We start from the raw sequence: 16018 nt of genomic DNA, 5'->3' as shown, positions 1-16018 counted from the left end.
GGGAAATAAATCGCCCGTTTCTCTCGCATTCGTTTGTCTGGGTCACTAAGTTCCGTGCGCGTTACAAACGAAGGTGCAGTTTTTTCGGTTTTTTATCCAGGAAAATCGGGTGCGCGTTAGAATCGGGTAAGTACGGTAGGCGGAATACAAGTAGGATCTCGAACGTTATGAGGAGGAGGAAAAAAAATCTTTATTTATCCCATCCGTTGTGAAAGGATAAATTGCCTTCCTTGCCCTAGCCACCAGCCGAAGCTGGGAGCAGGGGTCGGAGCTGGTCAGCGTCGACGCCCACTGTGAGGGGTAGGGTTGGGATTGGGAGGGAGATATGGGGTGTTCGGGCATGCCCACACTATGTGGTATAGTGTTCCTGATGTGGGGCAGAAGATTCAATGAGGGGAGTGTTGGGTGGGCAGTATTTTATGTTGGGGTGAAGGTGTTAGTTTGGAGCTGGCAAAGTAGGACTCCTTTCTTTGGTGAGTTGCTTAGGTGGGGGAGGAGAGTACGTCGTTGTATCTTAGTAGGTGTCGGGGCGTGTAATGGGTGGGGGTGTTTGGCATAAGGTTATGGCTGTCCGCAACGGCCCGGTGTACTATTCTCGAGCCGCGGTATGTGCGGCTTCATTGCCGAATATGCCTGAATGACTTGGTGCCCAGATAATGCAGCGGGGGTCAAGTAGGTGAGTCTTATTTTTGCGAATGTGGAGGGCTGCTGGAGACAGAGTACATCGCAGGGAGTTGCGACAAGCTTCTTGTGAATCCGTCAGTATGGACAGGTAGTTGCTCTAAAGGCTGCCACGGCTATTACTGGTGAGGACAGTGGCTGTGGCTGCGGTCTGAAGTTTATTATTCACCACTGATATCTCATAGGCGTTTTGGGGGCGAAGCTCCTTAGGGCGTGGGTCTGTCCATCCTCGACGTATGTATGTAGCCACCTCTAGTTTAGTTCTTGGATTGTTTACTAGATGGCGGTACTTGTATATGATGAAAAGATGCACTTGGATTGTTTACTAGATGGCGTGGCTACCTCTAGTTTAGTTCTTGGATTGTTTACTAGATGGCGGGGAGCGTTGTAATAAAATCCGTTCGCTGTTGGCGTGCGCTCGGAGTCGCCCGATGGATAAGGCTGCAGATGTGCGAGCCCGCGAGGCAGAAGCGCTCCGTGAAGCTGCGCGACGCCGCCGCCAAGATCCTGCCGTACGAGAGCGGGAGGCCGAAGCGTGTCGTCTGGCTGCGCGACGACGACGCCAAGATCCCAGCGTTCGAGAACGAGAGGCCCAAGCGTCACGGCAACGGCGCGAGGACCCTGCCGTACGCGAAGCGGCACGGCTGCGGCGCGAAGAGGATCTCCAAAACGTCAGAGAACGGGAAGCGGCGAGAAAGCGCGCGTATCGGCAGGCAGACCCCGATGCAGTGAGAGCTCGTGAGGCGTCTGCAAAACGCATCAGGCGAGCTCAGCCCCAAGGTGCCGACGCGCGATTTAAGCGAGACTTTCTAGACGTTACGTTCGGACACAGATGTAGTGGGCGAACTTTCACTGAAGAGTCACGGTTTTACCGATGATTTCCCCTCAAGAGCTTCGCCCACTCATCATCATTCACCCCGTGGATATGCTGTGAATTTTTTTGGTTACGTAGGGAGAGGCATCTGTGTATAGTGCATCCTTTTGATGTTTTTGTTGTGCCTGAGGATAGTTGGCGCGGGCCCTTCATGATGAGGGAATATTGTTTTTTTTTAGAAATGTATCGCTTGTTCGTTTCTTTCTTTGCAGCACTACCAGTACAGACAACAGGAAGTCATTTCCGCCATGCCAGGTACGTGCAAGGCAGCAAGCCCGATTAATCCGCACAGAAACGTTGTCGCGTGTGACAGGACAACGCGTGCGAAAAGCATGCAGACGCAGAGAGAGAGAGAGAGAGAGAGAGAGAGAGAGAGAGAGAGAGAGAGAGAGAGAGAGAGAGAGAGAGAGAGAGAGAGAGAGAGAGACTTAATTCTCGAGGCACTAACTGCGGCATTCGGCAATCCGAAGTGAAACTGCTGGCGGCAGCATTCGTTGTTCATTATTGCTGAGACAATTCCGTTGTCGATTTCCAAGATTCTGTGTCTGACTGTAAAGTCGGCAGCACGAACGGTTTTCGTACTATTTCCACAAACTTCTTTATAAAAGGCCCGGCGGACACTCGCTGGCTTTGCAACCAGGCGAACATTTTGTACAAGACTACACGGCTGTCGCATGAATAGCATGAACACTCAGGCAGCCGCTTGTTATCCAAAATAAATGACCATTGTTCGAAATCGGCCCGCGTTATTTCGACTGTTGGTTTTACAGGCGTGTCGCCTAAGATGGTCTTCAATATACACTCGCGTTCCAGTTGGCATCCCTTACCTGGCGCAACAGGTGAAAGATGAGCTGGAATGTTGATTTATTTGACGTCAGTTTCAGCGCGAAATGCCATCCGAATCGTGCGCACGTTTCAGGAACATTTCGAAACGTTGCCCACTTTAAATGTAACCATCGATTGAAACTGTGAGCGCATTCCTAACTGGTTTTATAAGCGAGTATTTACGCAATTTTCTAACCGACGTTTCTTTTTTTTCTTTTTGCGGCTGCTCTTCAGCATGCCATGGCGTTATGTACAAAATGTCTGCCTAGCAATATGTTTCTGGCAAAAGAAAAGCAAAAAAAAAGTAGAATTCAAAAGTTTAAGACTAACACATGCCTCCACTGCTGCATGACAACGGTGGGTGTCTGCTTATTTTCTTCAGTTCCCGCCGGCCACGCGAAGAGGCTTTAAAGATGTGTCGTACGGTAAATGTACGAATTTGTCTAAGAGTTGATATCGGAGCAAGGTGTCAAATGTAACGTGAAAAAAAGAATGGTTTACAAAACACAGCCCATATATCCTATCAACTAGAGTAGACTAGAACTTCTAGTTCACACTTTACATCTTCACAACATTCTAGCATGCAACTTTGGTTTCGTATTGCGCACACACAATTAGACCAGCCCGCCGAATGCGCCATTTACAGTTGGCCACTCCCAGAAGGAAGAAACTGACATGGCCCAAAGGGCTAACTTCTGTCGACGTTGCAAAGATTCCAATCCTAATGGCTCGCACGCCGACAAACTACTCGACTGCTTACAGACGTGTCGCCTTGTCGCCGCAGGTGTCGGACACGGACTCCGGCCTGGGCCGCACCATCACAGCCGAAACGAGCGAGGAGAGCTTCGCCGGGGCCGTGGGCCCGCAACCACCGCCCCCGCCCCCACCCCGCCTCTGCGGAGGCTCCGTCTGCAACGGCCTCTACCGCAACACCGGCGCCACTGCCGTAAACGCGCCCGATGCGGCCGGCCTGGGCCCCGACCCAGCGCTTGACGACGGCCTGGCCCACGAAATGGCGCTGCTACGCGTTGAGCTCGAGATCGTGCGCTGGGAGTGCGAAAGCATCATCCGCCAGAAGAGACGCCGCGACCAGGACCTGCTCGGCTCGTGGTCGAGACGTCGCCGAGTGCTCGACTGGATGCAGCGGCACGACAGCAGCGACACCTCGTACGACCCCTCCACCCTCTCCTCCAACTCGGAGGACCGCCGCGAGGCCAGCCCCAGCCCGACCTCGTCCGTCGAAGCTCTCTGCAGCCGAACCCCGCCGCCGTCGTGCTTCGGCGCGTCCGACTCGTCCTCCACCACCGCCGCGCAGCACATCTACGAGTCGGTGCCGAGAAGCCCGTCGCCGCTCACGGTGCTCACGTCGTCGCCTCACGTGCGCTCTCGGAGCATGACCCTCAACAACAACAACCCTCCGGGCCCGCCCTCGTGTCGGGTCCTTTCGCCGGAACACAAGCGCTGTTCATCAGCAAGCCCCGTGCGCCGGAAACTGCAGCCATCCGCGATTCCGGCCGTGCTCAGTCCGGTGCGGACGTACCGGTTCTCGTGCACCATCAACGAGCCGCCGCCGGCAGCTAGGGGCACGCGCTCACCCCTCTGCTCCCCGGTGAGACACGGCAGCAAGGCGTCGTTCCGACCTCGGTGCAGCTCGAACCCGGTGCCATACAACGTGACCCCAGCCGCCGTGCCCCTGGCCACGTCACGGACGGCGGGCCAGATTAGCGACCTGTACAGACGCCAGGACCACATCACCTCGTGCTTCCCAACCCAGAGCATTCCGGAGAGTCCGCTACCGTTGCACAGCAGCAGCTCCAGTCCCATCCCCGGCGTCTACGACCGCTCGCCGGCGTCTCCCGTTAGGCTCCATGATGCGTCCCCCGCTTCGCCGTGCGGGTCCGCCCGGTCCAGAGCTTCCCACGAAGACAAGCCGAGAAGGTGGTTCGACGGCATACTTCAAGACTCGTCCAGCGGCTACCAGCACGACCCGACGCCGCTCTGCTCCTTCTACAGCCCGCAGAGACAGAACCCAAAGTCCGGAAGGCTTCAGCCGGTCTTCGAGGCTGAATGCTACGGGGGCAGGGGCGGCATACTAGATCTCGACCTGGAGTTCGTCACGAAGGAGTATGAAATCCTTCCGCCGGACGACGGGTGCAAGGACGATGGGAACACCCCCGGGCAGAGGCTGCGGAGGACGCGACGCCAGATGAGGAAAGAACGTGCTCAGCAGATCGCACGCACAAGGGCGGACACCACCACGTCGACAGATTCGGACGCCACGCTCAAGCACCATCACAGCAGCTGCCACGCTTGTGCCCGCAGCCGCAAGAAGACGGCTGTGCCGCAGGCCCACAGGTCGCCGTCCAAGCACGATCCCGCCGCGAGTGTGCACGGTCGCGAGTCAACCCACCGCTGCGGTGGTGGTGCCACTGCCGGCGCTGCCGACTACATGCTTTAGAACACGTTCCGGTGCTTATACTAGCCGCCGCTAGTCTTTATAGGGACCACTGTCTAACGAAATATCCTCTCCGCGACCCTGTCGCACTGTTGACCATTAATCAAAAGCGGCTCCCTGCTCGTGGCATTGGAAGGCTCGTAATTCTTTCCACTGCTGCGAGTCATGCAACCAAGCGCTAAAATCTCGACATCTACGGTGCAGGCAGCATCCTGCCCTGACGCGGCGACCTATCCAAGCAACACTCGCACTTAACTGTTGAAGTTACGTATTAGGCAAAGGGTAGGAAGATCTGAGTGTAGGCTTAGTTGTGCTTGTTGCGAGAACACCAGACTTGCGTGTCAGGTATGCCTAAGGAACACTGAAGATGCAGGGGCCTCCCATAGGTATGAGTGCACATGGGTGTACAGGCGATGGCATAAGAGCATTTATCAAGGCTCTTTTATAACGTTTGCGATGAGTGAAATAGGTTGCCTGACCAAGAATGGGAAGGCTACTTGAAGATGGCACATGCATGACCAGCATTACTTTGTTCACAAGACCACGTAAACATACGAAACTCGCACACCAAGATACTACTTTCTGATTGGCCAATATAACGCCCATACCTTGACTTTAGGTACGCAATAGCCAGATGACCAACACATTGACAAGAAGAAATCCAACAGACCTTGTAGTCTCATTGGCGCTAATTGGTCCTATGCCCTATGCTTTGATAGATCTCGAGGGAACTGCAGAGGCCACAGGCTGAACGATATGGCCACCTAGGTGCATTTACTCGACCTCTCAGTTCAGATTCAACCACAAAGAAATGTCCATACAAGCACAATTCTTCCCAGTCAGCATAAACGCCCACCATCGAGGATCGCGTGCTCCAAAGAAGAATTCTCCCATGTCCTGACACGACGACCACCAAACGTCTTTTAGGGACGGCGGTCGTTACATGCATGTATGTCTAACTAGGGTCTATACTACGTTGTTAGTGCACTAAGAGCTTAACAGCTGGATATCATAAGGTTAACAGTAATCCTCAAGGTCAAGAAAAATTACAATAAAATTACAAGTCGCGACTCTTAATACCACGAGAACTTCAGGTATGACAGTGTGAGTGGGGGATACCATGCGGAGTTCAATTCTCAAGTTAGGAAGCTGGCACCAAATAGGTATGCTTGAATTAACCTGTTACCTCTTGGTTTGGTCTCCCATTGTATCTACAGGAAAATTCCAGAGGCCTTAAAGCTGATAGGCTTCTTCCAGGTTGATGACATGTTACAAACCATTACCGCTGTTACCTCAGCTCCGAAAGTTTTTTGATGAATTGCTATGGAAGCAGAGTTGTGGAGAAAAATACCGTCATACAAGGATCGCGGAGGCAGTGGAGACAAATGTATTTGCATCGCTTGCACAGTACAAAACTAACTGCCTAAGCCAATCTTCTCTTGGTGATTACTGAACAAAAAGAACTCACGACGAGTGAAAACAATTCTCTCCGATAAGTCTCAGGCACAAATGAACTCACATTTGATAGACAAACACAATCTGTCAATCAAATCGACAGATTGTCAAACAATCAACGACGACAAGGCAAAACCATCAAACCGCTACATGGAACGATGTTGCAGCAAACTTTTACAATAACTGACCCACATACAAATGCTTTGCGTGCAAGGCCAGGCCACAGTTCTGCGAACATATATGCTTGTCTTTGGGAGAGACTGGCACGTATACCCAGTGTCCGCTCTCACTGAAATTGTGACGAACACTGGATGAATAACCACGCCGCGCGATACTGGGCACTGGCAAAAGCCACACACGATGGCATAGCCACAGTGGTTGTAATAGACAAAGCCAGTGCATCCGATCATCTACCCTCATGTAAGCTACATGCCTGTTTCTCTCTATATAGCGTTCCCTTCATAGTACAATAAATGCCCCGACAACAAGCCGGAAACGTTTGTTGCATGAGAAAAACTTTGCGTGTTGAAGTACGCTTTGTCGAGTGTTTGCGGTGTGCTTTTCGCCTTTCATTTTTTTTACAATCACGCTGCTGCCTATAACGACTCACTTCTCTCAGCTGCTGCTTCGCTGTTTGAGCCCACTGCAGGCAGTTTGTCCAGTTCTGCTAGCTCACACACATTTCTTTCATTGTTGTGTACACAGGTCGGGTGTTGCGAACGGTACGAGTCGAGTTTTTATCAGTTTCAGAGTCGCGCCTGTAGCGTCAAGCGTTCCGTGCCTTACTGGTGGCACGCCCAGTGACATCGCTTGTGGGGCTAGACACTGCATTGTTGAGCGAATAATCAGCCAGCAGTTTGGAAATAAGAAGAGCGGGTGCAGATAGGTGCTTGCCCATAGCACGTTTAGCTGCCGTGTGAAAAAAAAAAGGGGGGGGGAATCCACAAGCATGTTGTCTTAGGGAGAAGTTCAGAAAGACGATGCATGGTACTACACCGTGTCTAGTGCTTATACTAGGTCAAGTTGGACTGTAGCTGTTAGTGTGTCCAAGTTTTACTGCTTCGAACAATCGGGTGCTAAGGGGTGTTCTGCTTTTGTGCTATCTGCCCGTTGATGAGGTTCCTCTGATATCACTGAAATCGGTCTTGCCTTTGGTTTGTGAAGTGACAGCAGGCCAAGAAGCCATGTATGTGTGGCAAGTTTGGAATGACTCCTTGGTCTAGGAAAACCATGCGAATCGCCAAGACCAAGACAGATATTTGTGTGCAAAGAGAATGCCAGGCATGGAAAATGGAAGTCACCGCAAGCCTTCTCGGCACATATATCAGTTCTTCGAAGCCTGAAACTGTTACTGTGTTAGTCATATTAAGAAAACCTGCAACAATGATCGGAATGGGGCAGTTGGTACTTCTGACTCGATGTGAAACTGCCCTAAACTTGGATGGAAGGACAACACATTGGCAGAAATGGAAGAAAACTGATAAAGTGGAAACTTTCACCGATTTTATTTCGCTAACAGCCGGTATGTTTAAAGACAGCTTATAGCTGCAAAAAATTGCATACAAATACCAAGAGATATACATTAGTTCAAAAACCACTATGTCGGCCTTCCATTCTTTTCGTCACTGTACTGGATGTCCACCCATCCAATTTTAACACAGTACAGCATTAAGAACGGAACGCTGCATGATGCCACAATTCAGTAGACATTTTTCGTAAACTGAGGAAAGAGACGTCTAAGCTTGCAAGCAGGAGTTACTAATGATGCTACGTTGCAATGCCTGTCAACATTTTTTACGCTACAGAACGTTGTGATTTCATGTGCCCGGAAAGCCAGCCAATAACTGCATGTCTTACAATTATCAGACTACAACAACAAGGTGTCAAGATCCAGGCCTTAAAAGAAAAAGAAAGCGCGATTGCTTCCGCGAACTTTACCAAACAGCAAGGGTGCTGGTGCAGAAAGTAGTGGCTTGGAATGATTAATTAACCTGGTGCAAGTTTTCACTTTGTTTTCGTACTATATGCACACACCTTCCACGAATGGCTTGGCTACAACTAGAGTGAGCAGTGAACTAGTACTTAGAACTCCTACAATGTGATTTTATACCCCAGAAAGACTGCACTGCCCTCACTAACAACAATAACTTTGTTGCCTTCTTTGGACTGTATAAATACGAATCATCTGAGCCTAAAATGTGCGCCCAATTTTTTCTAATACACACAAAGCAGACTCAGGCCACGGATGTTATAATTTGAAATATTTTCCACCATATTGCTGAAGAATGGCTTCGCTTCATTTAAAAAAAATGCTCATCTGTCACTGACACTTAGCAATAAGGACACCATTCATTTGGCATCCATTACTGCAGGGTTGAAACCGAGCAGTTGGCCTTTGCTACTAGCACAGATAGGTGAACTCAAACTGCGGAGTTTCGGGGAAAGCTGACGAATTTCACATTTCATGTCAACATTTTTTTTTGCGTGTGAACTTTTTAACTGAACCGAAACACACATTGTTGTTGCATGTATATTTTTTTTCCGGGTAAGTATTTTTTACGCGAGTAAGTGAAATTCTCGAAACTGGCAAACAGAAGAAGTTAGAAGCACGATAAACATCTACCTTGTTGCATCTGTGTTCGAAGCAAGTCTGCTGGGACAAATGTTTTGACAAACTAATCAAACAAACAGACTGAGCTGCAAGATGTAAACAACAGGTGTAAACAACTACACCGCATTTACGAAACGATCGCCAAATAGTACTCGCCGTTCTGCGCTTCTAATGCACATCAAAGCAGCTTAGTAAATGCAAACAAGCCGCTTTGTCTTGGAGTGTCAATGCAAGCTTAAACAAATGCAACACGCTGACGCTGCAATGTTAGTTGGCACATTTGATGAGTTAGCTTTTTTAACTGATCCAAATTCGTTACTCCTTCCCGACGGACCACCTTGTGATTGCATATGCGAGCACGGAGTGTTGAGTGTAATCAAAGAAAGCCAAATAAGAGTGTTCTGAAGCTTCCCACTGCTTCCGAGCAGTTCAGTAAGCGTGGACTGATGACTGACAAGAGGCGAAGCTTGTGTGGAAAAGCCGGCCTGAGTGAACCTGTATCAACGCAAAGTAATAAAAACAAAGCATTTTGACGTTTCCATTTTATAACCTTGTGTGGCCTTTGATTGCTGACGTCGACACAAAGCAACATGTTGTGGCAGTAAACATGAGATGACTTTTCACATTATTGCTTCATCATGGAGGAAAAATAGGTACGCATAATTCTGTTTCCATTTTCCCCTCACACGTGTAGCTCTAACAACCATTCTCGCAAAAAGAACTTGAAATTTTTAAAGCTTTACTCAAGCCAGCGTATTGACATATACGTCACCAAACACTCAGAAATGCAGGGAATTCAGGCAATGAGAATTTAGGTGATGACAGAAAGAAGAAAAGTGTCTCTAACTGAACGAAATGAGTGCTTTTGGCAGTTAAACAACAGCACATAATCTTGCTTCGCAATCTCACTTGTACTGAGTCCCTCTACCTCACAAGCTATTGTGTTGTTATTGTGCATTATTCTGCAGCTGCTTGTCCCTAAGCATTTATACAATCGGCACGTAAACTGTGGCTCACAGAGGTATATGCTTGTGCGAACACTGCTGGGTTTGAGATTGTGTTCTCCGCAACTTGAAGGGAAAAACATCTGAGGACAGCTAAGCACTACATACAGGTTGCAAATGCAGAAGCGTGAACGTCAAGCTGAGTGCCCGAGATGCCTCATTTCACCTCGGATTGTTGAAGGGTTTTGCCATCTTGAGCTGGAAACGCTTTGCATTGAAATAGGTCCGAATGTGTTCTGACGCAGCTTGTCCATCCAACCGTGTAGAGGGACAGTTGATAATGATGAATTTCGCTGCTTGTTTTTCCCACCCCTTCGTCTGCAATAAACTGGTGGGGGATGACCACCTCTCGCTACTGGTGAGTTAAGGCTCATGCTATGAGAACGCGTTCTGAAGGAGCCATTTTTTTTATTAGGAAAGCCGGTGCCGGGCGCCAGCTTTTCTCCTCAAGCTCACGCCATGAATTGCCCTGGGATATAGAATGCCTTAGGCAATGAAATGCCTCCGAAGGAGCCATTTACAACAAAGCACACCGCAATACATAGGTCGATGCGGTTACTGAGCAGCATGCAGGAAACTACATGGACACCGCACGCTACACCTGCAAACCCGCCCACACACCAACGATGATGGACCACTAGGGAACCGAACTCCCAGCCGCCATGATATGCACCATTTCTACAAATGCCGCTGAGAAAATCACCACGGCCCTAGCAGCCGCAACAAACAGCGAATACATATCACAGTCATCACGGACTCGCAAGTAGCATGCTGCAACTACCAGCTCGGCCGCATGTCACCCTCCGCCCTCAAAACCCGTAAGACCATCCCGCAGCTTCCTGGCATCTATATCGTTCGGATCCCTGGACACGAGCCTCTCAACGAAAATGAGGTAGCACATGCCGCTGCCCAAGTGCACACCCTTTGGGCCATTTCCGAAGAGAGCCAAGAGTAGGAGAAGACCCTCCGCATACTCAGCGGCTTCGCAGGCATCCTCTCACTTCAGACACGAGCGTCAATGACTCCCTCTACCCCACTCCCACCTTTCCCGAGCCGAAGCGACTGCACTCCGCCGGCTACAGACCAACTCCTACCTGCCCTCTACCCTTCCCCACCGTTTCTACCCCACCCAATATTCCAGCACCTGCAACTTTTGCCCCAGCCAGGCGCCCTGTCCAATCTGGTCTGGGAATGCCAACAATCCCCATCCCTCACACCCGATCCCCGTGCCACATATAAGCAGTGGGTGGACCGGCTGTCCAGCTAGTACATCTCGACCCGGTGCATGCTGATAAAGAGGGAATGAGCAGCCAGCAAAGACCAGGGCATCCCAGAATAGCAGACGCCCCCCACTGGGTCGGTGCTCTCACCATCCTGCACCACTGATCTCGAAATTAAAGATGTTTATTCTCTCTCTCTCTCTCTCTAATAAAGATGCCGAACGTCATTTGTTTTACTCAATTGACCTCAATCGGCCATTTTGAGGCTTTCGCCTCAAAAGGCATGGCTTTGCATAACAGTACCAGATGTTTTATGCATTCAATGCCTGCTGCTTCATGATGCAGAGCATAAAACTTCCGGGCTCTATTAAAGCTGCACATCACTGCTCAGCAAGAGTGGTCTGCACTGTACAGCCAACGACAAACGACAAATGTAACAATAAAAGAGTATATTTCTAACCCTCAGTGCCACGCCTAAATTAAAATTCCACAAACTATCATTGCTTCCTCATTCTCTCAATGGAGGCGGTCGATGGCTCACTGATTACGAACAACAGATGCTGCCAGACTGGTGTTACCAGCAGCACTTAATATCCCCTCATGAACATTACTACTACATCTAAAAAAGCTTCATGACCTGGTCTATTCTCTCTTGACATGGGCATGCTCTACAACATTTGTGAACTTGATGCATTTTTGATTGCGGATTGCTGGACATATGCTCCGCATCTCGATTTTTGTGCAGCGCAGTCAAAGCTACAGCACTTGACAACCAATTCCAACAATCTGCATTCCTTTGGCGACCAATCAGTTCGGGAAGTGAGATAAATAGGAGCTGAATTAAAAAAAAAAAAGAGAGAGAGACAAAAAGCTTTGCCATAACACAATCACCACGAAATACACTTCAAAGGGCACACAATTATCAGTGACAGCACTACCAGGCTGTTAACCTGAATTTCACCTTTGTATGATGCCTTTCTGCAGCTAGTGAAAATTAAAAAAATGCCTGCAGGGAAAGTGCCAAAAGTTGGTCCTCTCAACTGCCAAGTCAACGCCTTACTATTTATACCACACTGACCTGAGTGCAGCATGCAGAGCTTCAAACACTGCTTCCTTGGCTTGTGTGCAACAAAACCTGCACGAATATGTGATAAATTAATGCAGGAAGTGAATGGGGACAGCCTCGCAAAAGAAGAGATTTGTTGTTCCAAGTGCTGCAAACAACAAGCTCACCAAAGAAAGCACATATGTTGCAGAGGTGTGTTGGGCAATGCTTTATAAAAACGGCTAATCAACTCAACCATGTCTGTCAGTCAGGAAATTAAATCAATCCATCAATTAGGTAGGGCACAAGCAACAGGAGTGTTGACCACAGGAAATATGATTGATCGTGAGGTTTAACGCACCGACACTATACAGGCGATGAGGTGCGCCGTAGTGGAAGGCCCCGGATTAATTTTGACCACCTGGTGATCTTTAACGTGCGCAGCAATCTCGAACACAGAGGCTTTTTCGCTTTTTGCCTCCATCAGAAAAGTGGCCGCCTCAGTCGAGAATCGAACCAGCGTCCTTGGCCTCGGCAGCACACAGGAAATATGCGTGCGTGTTCTGAACCTGTGTGTGTCCTGAACCTGGAAGTGTCGCATAACTCCAGGCTACCACATACCCGGAAAGGTGTGTTGTACTTGTGAACTTTGTAATAACGAACACTGATACAGCAAATTACTGGGTATGAACTACATATGAACTTGAGTTGGACAAGCTCCATTCCCTGACACTTATTCTTTTTATGAGAAAATTGAAACCATGAGAGCTGCACGCGATACCGGCCGTAACGAAGAAATATTTGGTCCGCGCGAGGCTTTTAAACTTGAAAGTTAGCATAAAAAAAGCAAACTCAAAAATTGAAAAATAACACAACCATCTTTTTTAATCGTTTGAAAAAGTTGCGGAAAAACCCCAGACGTCCAAAACTGCACAAGCAGAAAAAGCGCCTTCGTGCATGAACGCTGTGGAAAACTTCACCTGCTCAGTGCCGTGAAAAGCCACCAGACGAATATCACATCCTTTTTCAAATAAATAAGAGCGCAGGCCTGTTTTGTCAAGTGAACTTTGGTCTGTTGTAATTTCACATTCTCATGTTCTGGTCTAGAAATGCGACAAGGAGACAGGTGAGGATTACCCCATTTATAGTGGGCTCAAAGCTTAGAATAACGAGTATTTTGTATATATCTGCATATAAGAGTTTTGTGCAAGCCGGACTGCCCTTTTGTCAGAGCCAATTTTTACCTCTACTGTTGCAATGAATACCGGATACAACAAACTAATGTTTTGCTCTGACCCCACCTTGTTATAACGAGACTCGACTTTACATAATACAAGCTAAGTTTATACTGCGTTTTACGATTGGTCTCGTTTATTTGCCCGTCCAAAACAGTTCGAAGCAGTTTGGAACGGGAGCCCAGAATACCCTCGCAGTAGAAACTTTACGGCAAAGAAATAAAACTAAAAACACAGAGCTGCTGTGTAGTCAATGAACTGAGACGAAATTCCTTATTATTTTTCCCTCCGCTTCCATCCCTCTTTCCCCATCGGGACCAGTATTTCCCCGGTTTCAAGAAAAATTGCTTCTACTACTACTCAAGGCATTCAAAATTTACAAATAGAAGAGACCTGATATTTCGTGGTTGACGCAGCCAAACCATGTCTTTTTTTTTTTTTTTTTCTCCTTGTACTTGAAAAGCTCTGGTCCTGGTGTGCAGGGAACCCGCGTTGGCGCGACATAAGAACCGTCGTAGCACGCAGTCAGCACGGCTGATACGGGCGTAGCAATGCTCAGTTCCGCCTTCTCACCCAGCGCTGTAGCTTCGACAGTGCTCACTCCCCAAACATTGCGATTTGCGAGACTTCGCTTAGCGGACAGAACAAAGGACCTGTTGCACTTGTGGACACAGGTACCGGGAAACTCGTGAACGACAACAACGCAGCACTGACCCCTTCACACTCTCATAAAATGAGAGACAACATACAACTACTCTGAGAAAACGCACGAAAAATGATACCGTGCACACAGTACGAACGAAACACATGCGGTCTCACTTCTTTTACTGGGAAGTTGAACGTCAGGGGGCGAAACCGTGGGGCGGGATTGCGATGCGACGGTGATACCATAGGCTGCTTCAGCGGTATGCAGTTCATTCGTGTTCGGGTAAATCGGCTAACAACTGTCCAACACACGCAACCAAAGAGCACGCCATAAACTTGATTATCATCACCGCAAGGCATAAAAAGCCGCCGAAGCAGCCGGCTTGCCGGTTGAGCGCTAGAGAAGCCAACAATAGCCACTTGCAGGCATGCAAGTTGCGGCGGGAAGGTTGAAAGAAATCATTGTGCCTCTGTGAAGGTGGATGACCAGTGAAACGTTCTGGCTCACGACAACGAGGTGGTACAACAATTTGGATGAAAACTATGAGCACACACGGCGAGTACACGTAGAACCTCGGGTTTTTTTTTTTTTTGGTCCCGGTGATCAAGAGCACATGTAACAGCCTAGCCATGCGAGTTACGAAAATTCACCGGCCATTCTACTCTGTGAAGGTGGCTATCCAGCAAAGCCGCGTGCGTTCGAAGGGCGTTAACGTGAAGCTTCTCTGCCGAGTGGCTGTCGGACTTTTGTGTCGGCAGTCAGGTATTTATCGAACCACATTCTGTCGCACAAGTGGCAGCTCGAGCGGAAATGACGATCGAGAAAGCAAGTCCCTGGCGCACACACCCCTGAACTCTTCCAGGGTGGCGTCTACACTCACGTACGATATGCATCATCGGTTTTCGCTCGGTGCTTGCCGTCTCGCGGCACGCTCGTCGGACGTCGCATTAGTATCGGCACGCCGTCGACGATCACACTCGCGTCGCTGTTATCGGGCCTTGTTCGCGTCGTATTTTTCTCTGAGTAAACGGGACACACAATGTGGAAAAGCCATCTTACAAAACCAAGCTTACACTGGTCCCTTTAAAGTCGGCTTCACTTCCAAACATAAGTGCATTGCTTGGAAGAAAATTTTCCAGGGGCAATATAAGCCGTCATATTAATTAATAATAGGACCCTGTGACCTTAATTATTGGTGTAAGCTCGGTCTTTGGAAGCTGGCTTTCCAATATCGTATTTTTCTGCGCGGAGATTATAAACTTCTGCATCTTAGCTATAGACAGCTTCGGATTCAGCGATGGGTTGGTTGAACCAATGTAGGGTGAATGTTAAGCGCAGACAACGATTTTGTTAGCAGTCGCATCTAAGTCTTTTCCACTGGAGCAACTTCATGCTTGTGCTGCTGATGTCTTGGAAGCTTTTGCCAGATGCTGCAAGCAGGAAGTTGTGCAATCTGGAGAGAATTACCTCTAAAATAAGAAGGAAATAATGTCATCAAAGCAAATTCGTGCAGTGACAATTTGACCCACTGAGTCATTTGATCTCGGTTAGCTCAAATCGCAGCCATATGAAACTGTCTATTTAAGAGTACGAGAGGAATTGAGGTGCAGTGTGTGATAAATGTTAAGGAGTAAGAGTTTACGAATGTCTATTATAATAAATAATGTTGTGGGACATGGGACTGAAAGACTTGCTCATCACTAAAAGTGCGAGGTAGGTTTTTCGAGGTTCATGTGTACAACCATCCTGTGGGTTAATGTGCCATATGTCCTAAGCATCTTCTTTGAAAGAGGGCCTAAAGTCGCAGTGCTTCTAAAACGCCATCTGCACCATTTTTCGCAGCGCATATCAGAGCTGTGGCAATGTTGACGTAGGTAGCAATTGCATTCGTAACGGGGGTTGTAAAAACGCATGCATTTGGCAAGTGGTGTAGTCAGCAGCTACCGTGAACATAGCAATGGCGAGAA

The 16018-nt window shown here is 48.7% G+C and overlaps 2 protein-coding genes across 4 annotated transcripts in view; one reads left to right on the top strand and one right to left on the bottom strand.

Annotated features, from left to right (window-relative positions):
- LOC144159369 (uncharacterized) overlaps window positions 1-6193 on the top strand; it is a 39313-nt gene extending 33120 nt beyond the window's left edge. The window contains exons 3-4 of the mRNA XM_077690805.1: window positions 1768-1810; window positions 3165-6193. Coding sequence (XP_077546931.1) covers window positions 1768-1810; window positions 3165-4838 — 1717 coding nt within the window. The 3' untranslated portion in view covers window positions 4839-6193. The remainder of the gene's footprint in view (window positions 1-1767; window positions 1811-3164) is intronic.
- The window catches only part of LOC144159372 (mutS protein homolog 4-like), a 98420-nt gene extending 83994 nt beyond the window's left edge, over window positions 1-14426 (bottom strand). The window contains exons 1-2 of one of the 3 annotated variants that reach the window (XM_077690810.1): window positions 14225-14424; window positions 12204-12260 (exon numbers count right to left, since the gene is read on the bottom strand). The gene's annotated coding sequence lies outside the window, so the exon portion shown is untranslated. Of the gene's footprint in view, window positions 1-12203; window positions 12261-14224 lie in introns of all 3 variants that reach the window. The other 2 variants (XM_077690811.1, XM_077690809.1) reach the window with 2 other exon arrangements.
- Between the last annotated feature and the right edge of the window lie 1592 nt (window positions 14427-16018).

This window comes from Haemaphysalis longicornis, unplaced genomic scaffold (assembly GCF_048455015.1).
Source record: "Haemaphysalis longicornis isolate Haplotype H1 unplaced genomic scaffold, Haemaphysalis longicornis Haplotype H1 scaffold_10, whole genome shotgun sequence".
NCBI classification, from domain to species: domain Eukaryota; kingdom Metazoa; phylum Arthropoda; class Arachnida; order Ixodida; family Ixodidae; genus Haemaphysalis; species Haemaphysalis longicornis.
Note: the sequence above shows the minus strand (reverse complement) of the source record. Positions and strands in the feature narration are given on the sequence as shown.